This window comes from Pagrus pagrus, assembly GCF_965226575.1.
Source record: "Pagrus pagrus genome assembly, chromosome: 4".
In the NCBI taxonomy this organism is placed as follows: Eukaryota; Metazoa; Chordata; class Actinopteri; order Spariformes; family Sparidae; genus Pagrus; species Pagrus pagrus.
The window spans coordinates 6,723,247-6,743,047 of NC_140188.1; the positions used below are offsets into that span (position 1 = coordinate 6,723,247).

Genomic DNA, 19,801 nt, shown 5'->3' on the forward strand with positions numbered 1-19,801 from the left:
AAAGGTTAATCCTCCTTATACAAACAACAAAAGCCTCAACATTAAGTGATTCCAACAGTGCATTGACTATGTTTGTGCACTGAATTTGGAGTGTTAGTGTTACTACAGTGCTTCTTCACACTGCTTGTTGAGCATTTCCAGTCTTGTGGATTGCATGCATGCACGTCTGTGACACAGCTAGAAATGAGACATAGTTACAGTAATTCAGAGTTCCCTGGCAAACTTCTCTGCAAGGAAGCGAGCACCAGTGCAAATTGGTAGTTGGGAGGTTTGAGCGATTACGTCTTTGTTAGTGGCTACAGACGGCCGTAACAACCGCTTGCAGTTCAGCTGTAAAGTATTGTAATCAATACAGCCTTTGCGAATGAAGGGGAAGATTTAAGAACACAATCAATTTTGCCCAATGAAGTGAAAGAAAAGAAGGCAGTCCGAAGCTTGGTGATTAGAGCCATTGATGACCTGAAAACAATCTGGCCATGACCATGATTGCAGACCAAGCCACCACTTAGTTGCTCCATCAGCTTGTCGTTTTTTTTCTGCCTTTATGAAAGTAATAGCACCCTGGCGTGGGTGAACAAGAGCTGAGCGAGATGTGTGTGCACATCTGAAGAATGTGGCTTGGCCTCGTAAGCTTTCTAAATACCGTATCTTGCCTTTTCAGAGGAGACTTTTCCCTGCCTTCTGCTCAGCTGCTGCGAGTTACATCAGAGTGGAAGAAATGGTAGAAACAGTTTCTGTCACAGAGGAATAAAAAGACCAGTCTAGCCAAGCAGCAGCTAAATCTCATAAAACTAATGTAAAGTGAGACCCATGTAGACGATTAATATCAAAATAAATGGAGGTCTATCACTTTGTATGAAGAGCATGACACCTTAAAGCACCGCTTATACAACTGCTGTTTAATTGCTACAAGTTTGAAGACATCTAGATCATCCTTTGTCATACTAAAAAAAAAGAGCATGCTTTTATTTTGAAATTATCATTCATATGAACTTTACATATATTTATACAGAAAGAAAATCATTATTGCTCCAGAGGGCTCGACTGCTATGTACTGCTGAACTCACTGTCAGGCGTGAAACTGGAAAAGGATATTAATCATTTATTGCAATAATTAATGAAATATTTTATCTAAATTATTAATTACAGAGGGACTTCTTGGATCAACTTTCACCTATCACACTCGTCGTAAATGTGTGCAAACAGTCCCTGTCTTGCTTTTCTAGTGATTAGTTTTTTGAGAGGGGTTTTATTGATGCAAGGCGGGGTGCCAGTGATTTTGGATGACTAATTAAGAACGTAGGTTTGACTGTGTGAACCAGGCTGTTAGATGCTGTGACAACACTTTCAATTATTGCAGCTTAGAAACAGTCCATGATGAAATAAGTCCATGTCATAACATTACTCATTTAAATCTAAATACTTTCTGAATTCCAATCAGAAAGTATCATATTTTGTCTTGACAGTGCCCTAACGGAGAAAATTACATATTGTACATGTATGAGTGAGAAAATGCCTTAAACTAATGTTGCAGAGTGTTTCAGTCTGTAATTTGTTTGAACTTGTTCCTTGCCCCACACTGATGCAAACATGTTTTAACTGCATATCACTCCAGAGCATGATTTGTTGTCTTACTCCGAATTTATTGAGCTGTTGGAGAGAGACGAGACTTGGCTGAGCTTTTTTGACAGTTTGTTTGTGTTTTGATGTTCAACCTGAGGCTGTCACAGAAGTGGGGGCCAAGAACTGTGTGTTAGCCAGAGATTGATATGATATCACTGTTGACAGATATGGGGTTTTGTGGTACCATTTATGACCTAAAGTAAATAATTAGTTTAGAAGTTTGGTTTGTGATGAACTGCAGATTATAGTCTATGTATCATATAGCATGTCCATGGTAGTGTGTCCTTTATTATCTATTAGAATTTGGCTTAACTGTCATTTTGTTTGTCTGATCATCTGACTGCTCGTGTTGTTTTGCTCCAACTGAGTCGATGGCGACTAGTTGTTAGATTACAGGCCTCATATTGTCTCACAGAAGATTTCCATGTATATTTCTGACGTAAAGCAGGTTTAGATGCTTTATAAATACCATGAAAGTATCAAAATGCTCCAGAAAGTGTGCCTTTAAATAAACTGCTCAGGCCTGTGAGAGCTGACCAATCAGAGCAGACTGGGCTTTTTGGGGGAGAGGCCTTAAAGGGACAGGCACAAAAACAGAGCGTTCAGACTGAGGGTGAACAGAGCTGCTGCAGCAAGGGACAGTAAGAGAAAATTATGTGTTTTTTGAACATTAAAGTATGATAACATTTTCTAATTAAAGTATGAACCGGAAAATGAGCATATTATGTTACGATTGTGTTGACATAATCGAGAGAACTCAACTTCTACAAACTACAAAAATAAGACTCAAGATACAATAAACTGGATTTTTCCTTGAATGCCTGAAATAAAAGCAGCTCCTCTATTTGTCAACAGCATTTGAGCACAACAAAATGTCCAATCATAGATTAAGCCTCTGGATTGATGAGGATGCTTGTGGATGATATCTGGTAGACTTACAACTCACAGAGAAAAGTAATGCAGTTTTGTTTATGTAATCCATCTTGATGTATCTTACAGCACACTGTGGTAAAATAAGAAACATTAGATGAATATTTTCCTTTTTTCAGAAACCTCATGTGGCAGATTTGAGATAATATCAGGGTAAATTACTGCCAGCTATGCACGACTGTGTGTATTTTACTCTAAATTCTGGTTAGTTAGTGTCACGGCACCTGCAGTTGAATTATTCCAAACGGCATTCAGGGAACGGCTCAGACAGAAAAGGAGAATGATGACCTGACACAATCTCAACTGAATATTGGCACAGTGTAAATCAAAGACCAATCTGCTCCGACAGGTACAGCTTTCATGACAGGATCCAACTGGGATTTCAAATACTCTAACCAACCAGATAAAGCCCAGTGCCTGAAGAATGTGTCCACCCCGAGTCAGAGGAAAATAATAAAAAAATAAAAAAAACACTGATGGTTTGAGTGCCTGTCGAAAAGCTGACGTTGACTGCATTTTAATGGCTAACATTTTGGGAGAGGTGCTTCGCTTCACTTTCTCTCCTGTTTCCCGTGGAGAGGAAAGAAAAACGCATTCAAAAGAGGACAAAGAGAGGCAAAAGAAAAGCGTGTCTAAAAATGAGGCCAAACAGTCAATGTGCAGCCAACTAAGGACTAGTATTGAAAGATGATGGCTATATTGAGTTGAGTTGTTATTTATTCTTTGTAAAGACAGCAGACTTTTACATTTTACCCCAGATACTAAAACCACAGCGGCGATTTAGCTGTAACATATCTGAACATCAACTTTAAGTTCATTTCAGGGTTCCGTTGACAACTATTTTTTTTGTTCGTAGAGTTTAGAGTTTGTATAAATAATGACTTTCACACACTGAAACCTCATGCAGAACTAATTTTCAGCATTTCCACAAGGTGATGCATCTGGTCAACATCCTGCTTATGTTTTTGGTTTCGTAGGAATAGGTTTTAGGTCCCTTCTTAAAGAAACTAACACGATGCTTTCTGATGCGCTGTATCATCAGTCAGAAACCATTACAGGTGTGACTCATGGATGCCCTTGACTATTTATAAAATAGAGGTTGACTTATGTGGCTAATAACACTTTATGACTACCTGTTCTCATCTATACTGTACACAGACACACAACTCAACAACCAACTGTATTCAGGACTCATAGCTTGTTATAATAGTATACTGCATGGGTGATTACAGCATACTATGAGTCCTTACTACAGTTGATATTCAAGTTGTGTATAGGTAGTCATAATATATTATCAGACTAATCATTCAACCTCTAGCAAGGGCATCTAAGATACTTGAATGTAAAAAAATCAAGTCCCATCTATTGTATATTATGACTGTTGGTACAGTGCATGAGAAAGCATTATGTCTTGTTTATGCGTGTAGTCAAAAAGAATTATAAATGCAGTATTATAATACACAACAAATTACTCTGCACTATAGATGTGGCCTTCATAGAAAGTGTTACCAGTTTTATTTTAAGAAGCAAACTAAGAATCCACCTGAAGATCCATCGAGACCAACATACATCCATCCAGCATGTAACAGAGGGCATCAAAAGGTAGCTTCGTGGTTTTTTTGTTAGAAAGGGACACCCTCTGATATAATACAGCACTTGCCATATTGCCGAAGGAAATAACAGCCTGTATTGGATCCATTTTCTGTGGTGAGCTGTATGGCTGGCTATTATTTCCAGATTTCCAGGCGGAGGTGTGGGGCTCCACTGTGACATGGCTGACCCTCACACAGGTGGAAGAAAGTTTAAGTATATGACAGCTGAGTGTAATGAAAAAGCACTTTTGGACTCTTTGAGCTTGTCTTGTTTACCTCCTCTGCCTCTGAGTGGCACTTTCATCTGTCTTCTCCCCTAATTGGATCCTCTGCACACATTCCCATCGGAGGATCTGCATCTCCTCGTACACACGACGCATTTACCTTCCTCACACACACAGCACATTTGCCTTTATGTGTTTACTGCTTCTCTGTATAATGACAGCCAGAGCTTTGCCCTCACATTTATTTGCATTTTCTCTCAACCCACCCAGTATCTGAGGCCTCTCCTTAAACATCAAAAGAAGCACCAGGAGGAAAAGATGTGGTTCCATCTAAATGAAAATAAACCCTCAAAAACGGTGTTACAGACACTGCGGCAAGGCTATTAGTGGTGCGCCCAGGATTCACCCCATCAAGGCAGAGCTGAAAACACGAGGCAGAACGTACAATTACTGCACATCAAACAAGCTTACAATTAACGCATGATATTAGGAGATTAGGGGTTACTTGTGTGGTTTTTTAATCATCGAATAAACTTGATTATCGTTTTGTCTCACTATTCACATACTGTATAATGACATGTTCTGTTTTCTTTTTAAGCTGTTGATTAACACTTGCAATAGAGATTAGAAATGTTCTTATTGTATTGTTTTATATTCACTGTCATAAGTGATATTACGACCTCAACATTTATGTAACAATATACAATATAATAATTGGTTTTAATAATAATAATCATAATAGGGCAAACTGCAATACAATCGATGCAATAAAACACATTGCTTGTTAATGTAATGGCATTATAAGGATGATACTGTATTAAAAACTTTGTCTTATTGTACCATTTTAATTCAAAAGATGCATGAGCACATCCATCGAAATGAGACAAAAGAAATAATGTCGAAATCAAAGCAACAACTGCTGTTTCACAGCCTCATTGTCAGCCAATCCAATCATCATAATTTAAGACGGAACTGCTCATGGATAGTGATCTGAACCGCTGCCGTCCAGACAAAACTAACAAACTCTGTCTGCGTTTCGACTCACCATCAAATTATTTAAGTCATAGCTGAAAAAGCAACACAGCTTCGTATCCATCCGGGAAGCTGCTGCTGGCATGAGCTTCACTGGGCTCCAGAAGAGAGTGATGTCCATTATAATAAATACAAATCTGTCAGCTTTCTGTCCCCCTTCACATCCCTGATCATTAAGCCTGCTGTAATCACAACTGTGGGACTCATTAAATTCCTCTGCGCTGCTTGCTGGGAAGACAGACAGCCAATGCTGCTAAAGAGAGCGCTTTCTGAATCACTGGGCTCTGCTATTATTTCTCTCTAATAGCATAACAACACCACTATAAACAACTGACTCATATTCCTCTCAACAGTGACTGCTAAAATTACATCACAAAAGTCTTAGCCTCGGTGAGAACACTGCCAATAAAAGTGGGGGTTTGACAAATCAAATTTACTTTAAACAAGTCTGACACATGGTGAGATCCCTGATCCACTGCTCAGACCAGGAGAATGGATCCTCTCAAAGGTGATTTTTAGTGTCTTTAGTAACAAATGTATTGGTAAACTCATTTTAAACATGTCCACCCTTCAAACTCATATCAACAGTTATCTATTAGTAGTTAGGATGATGGGTGAAGTCGCTTGATGATATTAAATCTTCACACAATTAAGACAGGATCCTGATTGAAGGAACTCTGTGCAGTACGGACTTTGGTGGACTGTCAAAGTTGGCTGGTGGTATATGCAGCCTATTGAATTATTGTACATAAATAGTACCTACTGTGTAATGTTACATATATAAAAGCATATTATGTATTCAGTACTCATTACTGAGAAGCATACAATGCAGATGCAACATACTGGGGGTGGAGGGGGGCCTCACGAAGAGGGTGAGATAACAGGGAGGCTAACAATTGTATCAGAGGGGCCATGCCAACACTGATCAAAAGATTGGATGCTGAACTGGACAGACTGAGCTGTGAACAAGCTGTAGATTCATATAAGTCATCAGTCGAGTCTTGTGATCGGTGCGCTCGCTGCGCCTCAAAGTGCCTTTAGTCTGATGGAGGTAACCTTTTACATGCTTGCAAAGTTGCTGCTTTCATTCACAACATAGCCACACTGGCATTTTCCCTGAAATGTTGCCAGGTCTTGAAATGGGAAATTGGCTGTATACTGTAGATTTCCCTGAACATCAGTCCCTGTTCTCATTCACTCATGTAAGAAATGTTCCTGAACATTTCGGGGATGGACTGCATGTTTGAAAGGGGCTCAGGATGCAGCTGATCTGATGGGAGTGTGGTCATTCATTTTAGAGAATCCTGTAATGAAGTGTTGGATAAGTGGACATTTGGACTTGTTGGCGATGTTAGATGGAAAGTTACAGAAGCAGAGATGATAAGATTTATCCACTGGGGACCATTAATGTCTGTACTAAAAAGTTGTTCACATACTTTATCTCAATCTGGCCCAAAGTGTTCCCAAAACGGTTCATATTCTCTCTGTGAGCTTTAAAAGTGTTAATGTTCACATGGGTCATGCAATTCTAACTTTCATATTTCTGTCTCCCTTCTTCCCTGTCTTGGTTAAAATATCATCATTTAGTGATTTTGTCAGGCTAAAAATTAAAATTAATCATGTTGTTGCATAAAAGAAGTTACTAACAAAGACATCATTACTCTGAGGGACACTGTTGGTGCCCACTGTGGCGTGACAGAAGAAAGCCCATGTCTGAAGACTTACAGGAATCCAGCGGTGACATGACAGATGAGAGCAAAAAGGATACCTTCCTGGAACTTCTACAGCCACCCTGTAGTCCTGGTAGCTCTTAGTTGGGTGGAAGTTGAAGATAAAGAGCACATTCGCCCTGTCAAACACAATGACCTTGTCCCCTTCATGCTTGGCACTGACAAAGGCCTGGAGGGGAAGAAGAGGGAGAGAAAAAGCTAATAAAATATATCTTCATGAATAGTCATTACCTTTCTCATCTTGGATTTAGAGACTTATAATGAGGCACATTATATCAGTGGACTCCACATTTCCAAATAGGCTGAGAAACATTCCCACACCAAATTTCAGGTAGCACTCATCAGCAGAAAGCAGCGGCCCAGGGTAGTGCGATGCACACACTGTCAGCTTTAGACAGCTGCACATGATAAAGCCGCCACTCTCCTGCGGAGCGAGCTACTGTTAACGTGTCATTAGCAGAGATTATCAATGTCACCCAACCCCCTATTTTTAGTGCCTTGTTCCCCAAGCCAATTTCAGGGCAGCATATTCACGGCTGAATGAGAAGATAAGCACCCCTGCAACTGGACCGGCAGAGAGGATGGAGGTTAAGGAATGAGCTGACAGTCTGGAGTCTTTTAACAAGTCCATTTCTACATGAGACGTCCACAAAGTTGGAGTAATGGAAAGCCCCTCTGGCTGGCTGTAACTGCTCCAGCATTGGAAAACAAATATATCCTGCAGCTGTGACCCCAACGAGCACATATATACCAAATGTATTCTTACTTATAAATAAATTAATGTAAATGCAGCCAGTAGACTTGGTGATTATCCTAACATCATTGCGAATATATTCAGAGCATGTTGGAAAAATTCATCATCTAACTATGATTTTTAAATTGTAAACTGTAAAATGCAAACATCTGATCGCCTGGTATAAAAACAACTTCTTATAGTTGGACATTAGGTCTAAGAGCCTGTTAAGTTTCTGTTTCTGTCACAGCCTGCAGCATCGTTCTGACCTGAAACAACTGTTTTGTGGGTGAAACTTAGCCTTGAGAGCATGAGTAAATCTCTACAGTAGCTCCATTTGTGACCTCAGTGCTCTGAATGAAAATATTTTTGTCAAACCACTGCTCAAATCCAATATTTCCACAAACTGCGACCCTCCTCTCCGCTCCTTCTCTTCACTGGAAGGTAAGTTAAGTCGGCTACAGTGCAGCCGGCACGGTTTGTGGAAAAATTGGATTTAAACGTTAGTTTTGCCCCCTGAGCGAACATTTTATGTTTCCGGGGAGACAGAAGACATCGAAAATACATTTGATGATGTAACCCACAGCTGGATACGAGGTCAAAAATAACAATTTGACTTTTCCCCTGAGGTTTGATGAGGGAATGCTATCGTATGTGACCAAACTGTTAATTTAAATCCAATGACTGTAATAGTAGATAATAGTAGACATCACAAATAGTTTGGAAGCCAATCCTGGTCCAATATTCATTTTCCACGAGTGTGATGTGGAAACCTGAAGCCTCCTCTAAACAAACTCTGGACTTCACAGTGAAGTAAGAGACATCTCCTGTGAAGTAGCTGATTTTTTAAAATAACACATATCAGTATAATCATAGATTTAATTTAAAAGATTTTAACACGATATTAGAAGGAGGGAGGGAATCTTTAAGTTATATTTCCACCTAGTAAAAGTATCCTACTGGTAGGGATGGAAGGATGGAAGATTTTATGGTGGACTGCGATTACGACACTCAGGATAAGTTGATCATGGTGAAATTCCATTATCGGGGTAATCTTGAATATTCTCGCGTGATGACTTCAATAATTTACAGTCCTATATTGATTTACTGATTTATTTTGAACTGCCACAAGGTGAAGTCCACATCTTTCCAGTCATTCCAAAATCCGAAGCCTGTCATCATGGCTGAAAGCTCGACTTAACCTGCATCCCCCCACAAAAAAGTTATATCGGATGTGCTGAAATACTATGGATTCAAAACTAAAAAACGACCGGGAGGTGAGGTTATCGCCACTTATTCTTGGATTACCCTTGGATTTTCAGGGGGATCTTTTGATTTATGATTACCTTTTTTAAGATGTTTATCGCTATATCACTGTTTCCTATCTGTGATGCAATAAAAGTATTTGTTTCTGAACAAAGTGTAAGCTAAAGTGATTGTATGTTCAGCACTGTTTTAAGGGTTTTAAGCATATTTTAATGATTATCAGGATAATTATTTTGTCATGAGATTTTCATATTGTGCCATGCCTCCTTATGGGTAACTGTAATTATCCCAGTAAAGTAATGCTGGTAAAAGAAGAACTCAGAGTACTCCGGATGCCATAGCGTGCTTTCTAGTGTCTACTGCTTTATTTACAATATCATCACAGAGGGGGGTGCAAGTGATGCTATCTCTGCACTAACAGGAGCTTCAGTTCAGGTCCAGAGTTTGGTCTTTTGAAGCTCACAGCTGCACATCTTCAAAGAGGCGGGCACAAACCACACTTTCAAGCAACGTCCCTGCATGTTTCCATTTCCGCTTAGTTCACTTACACCTGGGACAACAGGGAGCGCTGCCGACAGATCCTCTCCTGCCTCTCATTTTAACTACAAAATGCACTTGGATCCTCCCACCGCACTGAAATATTGAACCAAGCCATAGAATATTCCCACTAAGCAAGATTACCTTGGCAATGTCATTGATAAGCTGCCCAGAGGATTCAGACTCATCTGGCTATTACAGCAGAAACTGGGAGCAGTTATTGGCATTATCTGTGAGTGATGTTCTACAAAGTCTTCTTGTGAAATCATATCAATCCCTGAAAAAGACATTTTTGTCTCAGCGGCTTCAGAGGACACTGTCTGAGACCTGTGAGCAGGGTCAGCTACAAAAACTCCCCTGGAACTGATTTATTATCTATGACTTCACTCTTGTCTTCAGACCACTGTGGACCAGGAAGTTGTCTGTCCGTGGTGTATAGGGCTGAACATTATCCAAATATTATGAAAATTGCAATATGGCCAAATTGAAGCTGTTTTTTTTTTGTTAAAGATAGAATATGTCCCTACATATCATTTTAAAGGAGCAATGTGGTGACACAGAGGTACCCCAGCCAGCAAATCATGCTCTCCTGATGTAAGGGAACGTGCTTGGTTGGTGCAGACCCCATCATCAATCTCACAATCAGCTTTTACACAGTTATTTGGTTTTGTTTGAATACATTTATTTCTTTGAATATCAGTAAATATAATTCAAATTCAATGTATTGTCATACCTCTTGAACAGGTTAGATAAATCTGCCAATAACATCTTTAGATTAGATTTGAGACTTGGACTAAATGACTTGAGTCACTTGTTTTACGTTAACATCTGTCATTGAAAACACTTTAAGGACAGACATTTTGAATGGTCTTGGAGTAGACCTTAATTTGCCTTGATTCTAACTTGAACCCACCGAGACAGACACGATCAGATAAAAGGGATCTCATGTCACACGCCCTCAGAAATGTAGCTACTGTCTACAGCTCTGTAGCTCTGTAAACACGTTGGAAGCTGATGACAAAACATCGCTTGGCCCGGTGCACTGTTCTGTGCAGTTCCTGCAGTGGGGAATTTGCGTACCATCGGAGTACTTCAAGCCTGAAATAAGACCTTAACGCAGAGCACTTAGCATAAAGCCCTGAGATCAGACCTAACACAGCCCCTGATGCTACCATGAGCAACGAGTCTCGACGACCCGCCCTCGAAACAGGCGTTCAAACGCAGACTAACTGTGACAGATCATAAATGCAATTAATTTAGACTACTTAATCACAGAGCATGTAATTAATTAGATTTTTTTTTTTAATCGCTTAACAGCCCTGGTTTTTACATCGTTAAAAAAACAGCCTCCGCTATAGATACAGATGCTCTGCACTTGGTTGATATGTGATTCCTCTTGATAGTGAACGCAGCTCCGCCTCCTAACGCCCCTCAGCACCTTGTGTGGAAACCAGTTGCAATGCTTTATACACTGCTGTGAAGTATTGTGTATATGTACAATAATGTGTATGTGTCTATGTGCACTTACAATGTCGCCAGTAGTGACAGACTGATTATCTGCCTGGCTGATTACTGGGGCTGATATTCAGCATTTCTCTGATTATGAGTCTCTTTGTTTTTTGATTCTGGCTGCTGATGGTATGAATTAATTTAAAAACTCTCTACTTTGGCTCTCATGCAGCATTCTCTCTCTCACCACTCCGTAGTCTCAGTCAATGTCCCGCCCACAACAGTACCTGATTGGTTACATTTCACATGCAACATCAGAATCAGAATTCCTTTATTTGTCCCGCAAACGGGGACATTTCTGTGTCACAGCAGCCAAAGGATAGTAAAACCTTATCAACACTGAATAATCTGAATCTGAAAACTTACAAGTAACTAAACTTATCAAATAAATGTAGTGGAGCAGAAGTGGAAAGTAGCACAAAGTGGAAATACTCAAGAAGTCCTTAAAACTTGTAAGTAAGTACAGCACTTAACCCGTTTGGCAGAGTGTATCTCTGCAACAACAAGGTTATTATTCAAATAATCAAGGTATCATAATGAAGGGAACACTTGAAATGTTTTGGTGCACAAAAAATAGCGCAATTGGGCTCTGCTCGGGCTTAACAGATTAAGTAACTTGTAGTTAGTTACTTTCCATCACTGTTTGTTTAAATTCATGACGCCAAGATTTTTATTTTTAAGGAAAATGTATGTCGGTTCCAAATATTGGCAATTATTCTCCTTCGTTACGAATAATCAGTTTCAGCTCCAACATGTCGGTTGAACCCTAGTTAGCAGTACATACTGTGTCATATTCTGATTGGTTTGTTTGTAGACGTGCGGTGCAGCAGCAGTAACATTGGGAGAGTTGGGACCTGTCAGAATTTTAAAGCCGACTGTCTTTGGTCATCAAATCTAGAGTCAGATTCATTGATTCACCTCGTTTCTCACAACAACTGCACAGTGTCCAGGGGCCTCGATAAGACCTGTTAAGTTTTGTGTCCTTGTGATAATAGCATTTCTTTTTTATTTCAAGGCAACAACTTTGTTGCATTCAGAAATTTTATTTTTATTTCAGGATCATTTTGTTCATCTGTCTAATCGTTATTATCCAAATAAATATGTTCCCTTGAAATTCTGTCAACAATCTGTCAAAACCTTTCTATTATCACAGAACTACTCGGCAGCTTGAAATTACAAAATAACTTGTTCTCAAGTGTGAAAAAGAAGAAGACAAACATCCTCACTGTCCTTCCTTATGATGTACCCACTGCCCTGATTTCTTTTAATGGATAAGAACACTTCAACAGAGTAAACGCTTGCTATCTGAGGTAAAAAGGCCCAATATTCAGTAATTATTCTCTACACATGCAAGCTGCCTTGAGCTTTATATATAAAAGTAACTTCAAGGAAACGACAAATACCATACTGCCACTGCATAATCTGACAGAATCCTTTTAAACATGATTTTATGTAACAAATCAAAGAAACAACACAATCATTATGTCTTGAGTATACATTGTAGAGCTGTCATCTACCAGAGAAACAGCACCCAGTGTGTAGCGGGTCAGTGCTGGTGCCAAATGTATGCGTCTTCCCTGCCAGTAGCATCCTCTGAGATCAGCATTTCCTCCCATTCTCCCAAAAGGGAGCTCTGAAAGCAGCCAGGCTCTGCTTTCCCTTTGCAATACCTCCAAAGCTCTGTTTCATCCAGTTGTCAAGGGTGCAAGAGGTTCCAGTAAGGCAGAATATGCTTTTGATTGGAAGACCAATATACAGAAATTATCCTTGTGAACCAGACATGTCACTAATTACGCTCTCTGATACAGTACATTTCCTTCTCTGCTGCATGTGTCTGTCAGAAGGGGAGAGAGACGCAGGTCAGAGTGTAACGCAGCAAGGTTAAGTAACTGTAATCTGACGACTGATTCCAGAGGATGTGAGGGAGGGTATTTTTTTAATCAATTACAGAGACTCACTTCTAATCCCTGTCAATTTGGCCACACTCTCCATTTGCATTATCCCATTACTTTGCTACCAGCCCCTCCAGAGAAAAACATGTTTTTTTCTCCCATAGGCTTCAAATGCAGGCAAAGAGAAAAGCTGCATGAGAGTCAAATATGTTTTTTACTGTTGGGGTAGCCACAGAAACAGGACATTTCCAAAATGTGCTATGGATATGGTGTATTCATCTCCACCTGCCTAAGAACTACAGGACTTCCACAGCCCAGTCACCAGAATTACATCTTAGCATTTTACCGTGTTATGTTCAAATTTGCATGTGTCATACATACAGTAGTATATTAATAAATCTACCATACAGGTCATATCACATTCAGCCTTCAGCTGGGCGAGACAGCTGCCAAGCAAGAGACCACTGTTCAAGACATGTTTCAACATCTGTAAGCATGAAAACCCCTGGATATTTTTACGGGCATGTAGGGACACTTGTCAGCCATTGTAGTGGCAACAACACTGCATTTATTTGATGAGACCTTTGGTTCCAGCTGTGTTCGGGGCCACTTAATGGTATATTTTTGACGAGGTGTCAGGACAAGTTTCCCTATCCTTAACCAAGTCGTTTTGGTGCCTAAACTTGACCAAACCATTTGTTGTTACATTAAAGAAATATAAAGTAAATATAAATATATAAATATCTGTCGATTGGGTTGCTCCATAATGTTGAAACAGTAAAAATTCAAAAGGTGAGTAACGATGGCGGCTTGAGAATACATTAACTCTTGCAAAAAAAATCTTATACGAGCTAAACAATGTAATAAACAATTACCTGGGAAAGTTATAAAATGTTCTGAACGCGACTGAAACATGGTGCAGCGACATTACATTTTCATGTGATTTTGTCATTGAGTGTCTACACAAAGCCGACTGTACAGTGAGTGTGTGATGTCCTTACAGGTGGGGCAGCCAGCCAGCCGTACTTGTCTTCGGTACGGTTCATGTCCCGGTCAAAGGCGTAGAGCTGACAGTAGCGGAGGTGATCCATATCCACTAGGTTAAACTGCCGCCGGGCATAGTGGTAACTCTGATTGTTCCCCTCTCTGGGGAAATCCAGCCACTCAGGATGGCCAAACTCATTCCCTGCAACACAGAGAGTGTTATTAAAGAATGTACATAATGAAGGGGAAAGCACACAGTATCTGTGAATTAGCATACTCTATCGTGCAGCATTATATGAGCTTCTTCTTGGGTTTTGTGCAATTTTAACAAGACAGAAAATAACAGCGATCAAAGGGACCAGAGCCCGCGACAGTCTGCGACCTCTTTGTGACCCCAGCGGAGGATAGTGCTTTTCAAATTAAAACAGACACACAACGCTTATTTTCCAACATTTCACCAACTACATTGTGCCAACCTTCCTGTCACCCAGGAACCTTGAAAAAAGCCAACACAAGTGAAAACAGTGTGAACTTAACCTGACTGGAAATGTAATAAAACCTAACATCATGACATTTGCCTGCATTTGAGAAGAAAATGATGTTCTTCTCTTGAGGATAACATTTACCAATACTGTAATATCTTCTTCTTTTTTTTTTAACCTAATAATGTAATACCACAACCTGATGTAATGATACAGCTCACTCAAGATTTCTCATTTTCGTTGGAAAGCCAACAAGGGCTAGTGTAAAATCTCCAGACTGGCCTCAGACTGATCAGATGGAGAAAGGATTACACAGTCCAGATGTAAAGTTGAATGCATATGCACACGTGCAGGAAAACAGCAGTCCTGCTGCTACTATGCTGTCAGGCCAGGAGATGAGATAATGAATCCGTCATCGGATGTCAGGACAACATTATAAAACAACAGCCAGGATAATTGAATTCCCGGCAGAGGAAGAAACCCACAGACAAGAGACAGAGGAAGAGGCATGACAACAGAATACAGGCTAGTTGTTTATTTGGTGTTAAGAGCCCCCCCACCTCCTTAAAAAAAAGGAACCACGGAGTGATGGGATGAAGTGGAACGGACAGGGACTGACAGCAGATTCTAATGAAATACATTATGTAGGTGTTAAAGAAGTAGCAAACAATAAGGCACCGACTGCCAACAGAACAAGCCCACTGCAGCACTTGCCTCGGAATTAGGGCAGCAAAGACATGCAGAGAGAGGAAGAGAGAGGTAAAGAGGGAGAAGGAGAGAGAGAGCCTTTTCTTGTGACATCTGCATGAATAACAAGCCTCCCACACAGCTGAACTTGAAATGTAAAGGAGAAAATTACACCTCAGACTTGCAACACTAGCAGTCAAAGGCAGACTTCCCCCCACCTTCACTCCACCAAGAGGAATGTGTACACCACACGTTCATTGTGCATCTGAAACTCCCGTATTAATATTTCACATGCAAATAGTCTCATGGAGACTGTGTTGAGTTAGGGATTTGGGAAAAAAAGTCAGACAATCGTACACTGCGCGAGTGTGTCTTCAATTACTCCTCATGAAAAAGAGAAAGTTAGTCAAAGTTCACATACAACACTAGATTTTGATTAGTATTCTTAAATATGAATTCTTAATACAGTTTTCATGAAATGTATTTTTTTAAAACACTGCATGTGCCCAAAAATGTTTAAAGGGTATCTCCACTCACCCACAATGCAACTTAGCCACTGAGGCAATTTAATCTACTACAAGCAGCTTAGACTGGATTTTCAAATCACTTTATACTACTTTTTTTCACATATGCAGTAGTACTGTGGCGTTACCCTTTAAGTTAGGAAATCATACTTTTTGCAGTTAAAAAAAGAAAAGTATCCCTTACTGCAAAATCTTTCTACTTTTTCAAAAAGCAATGTAGCATTTATAAAGCTGATCAGAGGCCACACATCAGCACAGTGCCCTCTGACAAACTTTCAGCTTCTCCTAATAAATTAATAATGTCGTATCGGAGTTTATCAAGATATGAGGTTGCGATTTGGTTATTCAGCTGAAGTCTAGGGAGAATTAATTATTAAGAGTTTTTCTTTTAAATTTTTTTTATTTTTGCGACTGTGTTAGTAACAGGCCAGGAGATGCACTTGTTTAAATTAGCAGGTTTGCTGTAATGATGGTGCATCTGTGCAGGTCACGAGGTCAGCAAAATAAATAAGATCCTTCCATGGAAAGTATGATTTTTTTTTTTAGACACATTGACAATTAAAAGTTTGCCCTTAATGTGCTGGAGGGAAGGTCAGAGGATCACCCAAATCATTAGGGTTTCATCCTTGTTGGAATGTGAATCGACACGTTCGATTTTATGCTAATGTGGCTTTTCATTTTTCAGATATGATGGTCCCAAATCACAATGTAAGGAAGCTATACATACATTCTTTGAGGGAGGAGTACCATATTGCTGAAATAGTACATTTTCTGGTAAATACAGTATTGTGTGCTTTGAATATAAATGATGCTTTGAAAGACCGTGGATCCATTTGGTGTGATCATCCTGATCACTTTTAATCGAATAAGATCAGCCGTAGTTTCGCTTCAGACGTCCTTCATTCCGAGAAATAACCACTCTACGTTTTGACTGACTTAAATTGGCTGCTCAGCCAATCAGAATCAGTCTATCCAACCTGATTGGAGCTTGTGTAAGGGCAGCAATGACGCTGGTCCTCAACTACTTTTCTTCACTCCTGTCCAGGTTTGCTTGTCAGTGTCACCTTAGTGCAGAGAATGCTGTCATTGACTCGGCTCAACAACCAGCCAGAATGTATGGACCACATGGCTTTCTTATCAGATGACAGGAAGACAGCAGCGCTATAATTGCTTCTCACATTCACTATGGATGAAGCTCCAGTGCAATCACAGCGAGGCCGGCTGTGCTGCAGTGTGGCAGCAGTTATGCAAGGCCGCCCTCTGAGCCGTCCCAGATCCTTGCTGCTGCGCTCTCCCAAAGCAGATGAAGACAACTCCTCTTGGCAGAACTGAAGACGATGCCTTCTCGTCCTTCCCATACTGGGATATTGACTCGTCAGATGAGTAGGTTGGTGAGACTTCCCCAGTGCATTTAAGTCCATGTCTAAGACCAGCTGCAGTAAGCTTCACCCTTGTGGCCCCCCTCACTTTTTCTGGAGGGCACCTCCAAGTCAGTTTCCATCAACCCAGTGCCTAAAGAAATCTAGGAGTGTGTGAAGGCTTCATAGCAGGAATCTCTTAAAGGTTAGGTCTCCCATGAGTTGTTTTTTTGTCCGCCTTAGCGAGGCAAATGAGCAATTTCACCATGGTTGTTACAGCAGCTGTGGGCTGTGTCACGGCCATGGCCACAAGGCTGGCGGATGATGTGTCTGGTAGACATGATAGCCCTCAAGCAGAGAGATGATGAAGTTCTTGTGAGTGCTCTGCTGCCACTAGAGGGACTGTCTAATGTGTAAATCTACTCAACTACATGCTGTCTTCAGAACCTCAAATGCCGCTGTACAAATCATCCTCCCTCTCTGCTCAATAACCACACACTGCACTGTTCGACATATTTTGAAGAAAACACACAGTGAAACGTTTGGTCACTTATGTTGATTGACCTGAAAGTCTTGTATTGAGTCAATACAATGCACTGTTACATCTTAGCTCCTGCATGACAATCAACCTTTTGAGACAATACTGGGGTAAGTGGAAATGACTCAGGTGCAGGCAGCACCGTGACGACAACCCGAGGAACTGGGGAATATTGTTGCAGGCCAGTGGTGCCTGGGCTTGCCTCTCAACGGTTGGATCTTGGCAGGGACACAGGGTGTGAAAAAAACTGATAACAGCTATTGTGCAGAGCAAACATGTTCTCGAGCTGCAACATGTTCTCACTCCCAACTAGTGGGCCTAAGCTTCAAACTATGATGTCGACTTACCCCTCTAGTGTCAGTTTTGCACTTGCAGGCCTCTGTAGTTAAATAAACAATAATAAATATGCCCTCAAAATAAAGTTGGCTGACAAATATTTCACATATTATAAGTTTTGGACTGTCAATGTTGTGCAACAGTTGCAGTTTGTCTATGTTTAGGCACCAAAGTTATGCGGTGAAAAGATCATTATTTGGCTTATAATAACTTAAATAGGCATAGTTATATAACTTATATAACAACTTACAGCTGTGTAGCATAAGTTAAAAACAAGTCACGCTAAATCTGGACCCCTGTGTCTGGGTGAAAGTCCTGTGTTCGACTGATCCAACCACCTCAGACTCCTCTTGACACAGACTTGTCCTGCTCTTAATACAACTACCCAAGAGGGACACCTCTAGAATTAACGCTACAAGGGTACATACAGCGTCATTTGAAGCGTAGGGCCACTGACCAAGCTGCTGCAGATGCATAGTCCACCACTTTCACTATTTACAGACATATTATGTCACACTTCTGCATTGAAATGTCTAAAAATTAGACTTTTGTTGAGGTGTGTACTTGAATTATCCTAAATGTTTCCTACAATGTGGAAATCCAGAAAAATCTGTAATTTTACAGTGCATGTCATTTGGTGGCTGGTCACTTTAACTTCTGGAAGAGAGTCAGAGAGCAACCAGGGAAGGTGGTAAAGGAGGGTAAACATAATGTGACTAATACTTTAATAAATGTTGTTGTCTGTGAATATTTCTGACTGATTCTTAGACTTTAATCAGTAATGGTGGTTGTTTAACAAGTAACATTCTTCAGATGTGTGTCATGTCTGTGCGTAGCTCTTGATACCAGGAGTATGGAGACTTACTACCTACCCAACATTGATGGACTGTATGTGCTACAGTGTATATGACCCTCTACATTTTGGCCAGTGCAGGTGCGCTGCTTCCTGAATGATATACTGTATAACACTCTACAGTCAATCAGAATTGAATGCAGACTGTGAGGTCTGGTTTTTACTGCATAAACAGGTGTGGAGGGACAGATTGTTGATGGCTGCTCTTCTCTATATAGGCTTATGAGGTGAGTGCAGTTAAAGGGCGATGCTTGTGTGAAATGTGAAAAAAAGACATCGTAACTAGTTGTTAGATGGTAGAAGGAGTTAAGTTAACCTCCACCAACATGTATTTGATGAGGATCAATGCTGAATCAGCTCATTGTGATAAGCTTAGCACAAAAATGTACATTTTAGTGCAAAGAATGCTGGAAATTCGTGGTGAAGCCTACAGAACCTGTTTTGAGGGCTCCACTCTGAAGTTAAAAAGAAAACGGTACAGTACACCATCTACTCTCAACCCACTTGAAAACGCAAGTATGACACATAGGATTGTGCTGAATGAAAGATGTCAAGGACATGCTACAATCTGACAACCTTTCTTCAATAAAAGAAACATGATGTCTTTTTTTTTTTTCACTTTACAAAGGCAGTCACAGTCGGCATAACAATCTCTGGATTCAGGTAGAATTCAGAAGATATCAAGACATGTCAAGAGGGAGCAATGGCATCAAAGAATACTCCCAAACACTGTGCTAGAGGCTCCTCCCTTTAAGTAGCACCTCAGGAATAAGCCCCATGATTACCTCAGGGAGCTCATTCTCAAGGAGAAAAAAATCCACATTCAGATACTCACTTTCACTCTCAGACATCAATATGTGATGTTCAATGAATAATTTACTATTTTGGTGTATCCACCCTCAGTCTGGCTCCAACAACTACTTTTGAGTTCCTACATTTCCCAGAATGACTTTAGACACGCCCTGGGGATA

General features: G+C 40.4%; 1 protein-coding gene across 1 annotated transcript in view; it reads right to left on the reverse strand.

Moving 5' to 3' along the window:
• gbe1b (glucan (1,4-alpha-), branching enzyme 1b) overlaps nucleotides 1–19,801 on the reverse strand; it is an 87,968-nt gene that overhangs the window by 15,584 nt on the left and 52,583 nt on the right. Inside the window, exons 13-14 of the mRNA XM_084351476.1 lie at nucleotides 14,070–14,254; nucleotides 7,170–7,300 (exon numbers count right to left, since the gene is read on the reverse strand). Coding sequence (XP_084207602.1) covers nucleotides 7,170–7,300; nucleotides 14,070–14,254 — 316 coding nt within the window. The remainder of the gene's footprint in view (nucleotides 1–7,169; nucleotides 7,301–14,069; nucleotides 14,255–19,801) is intronic.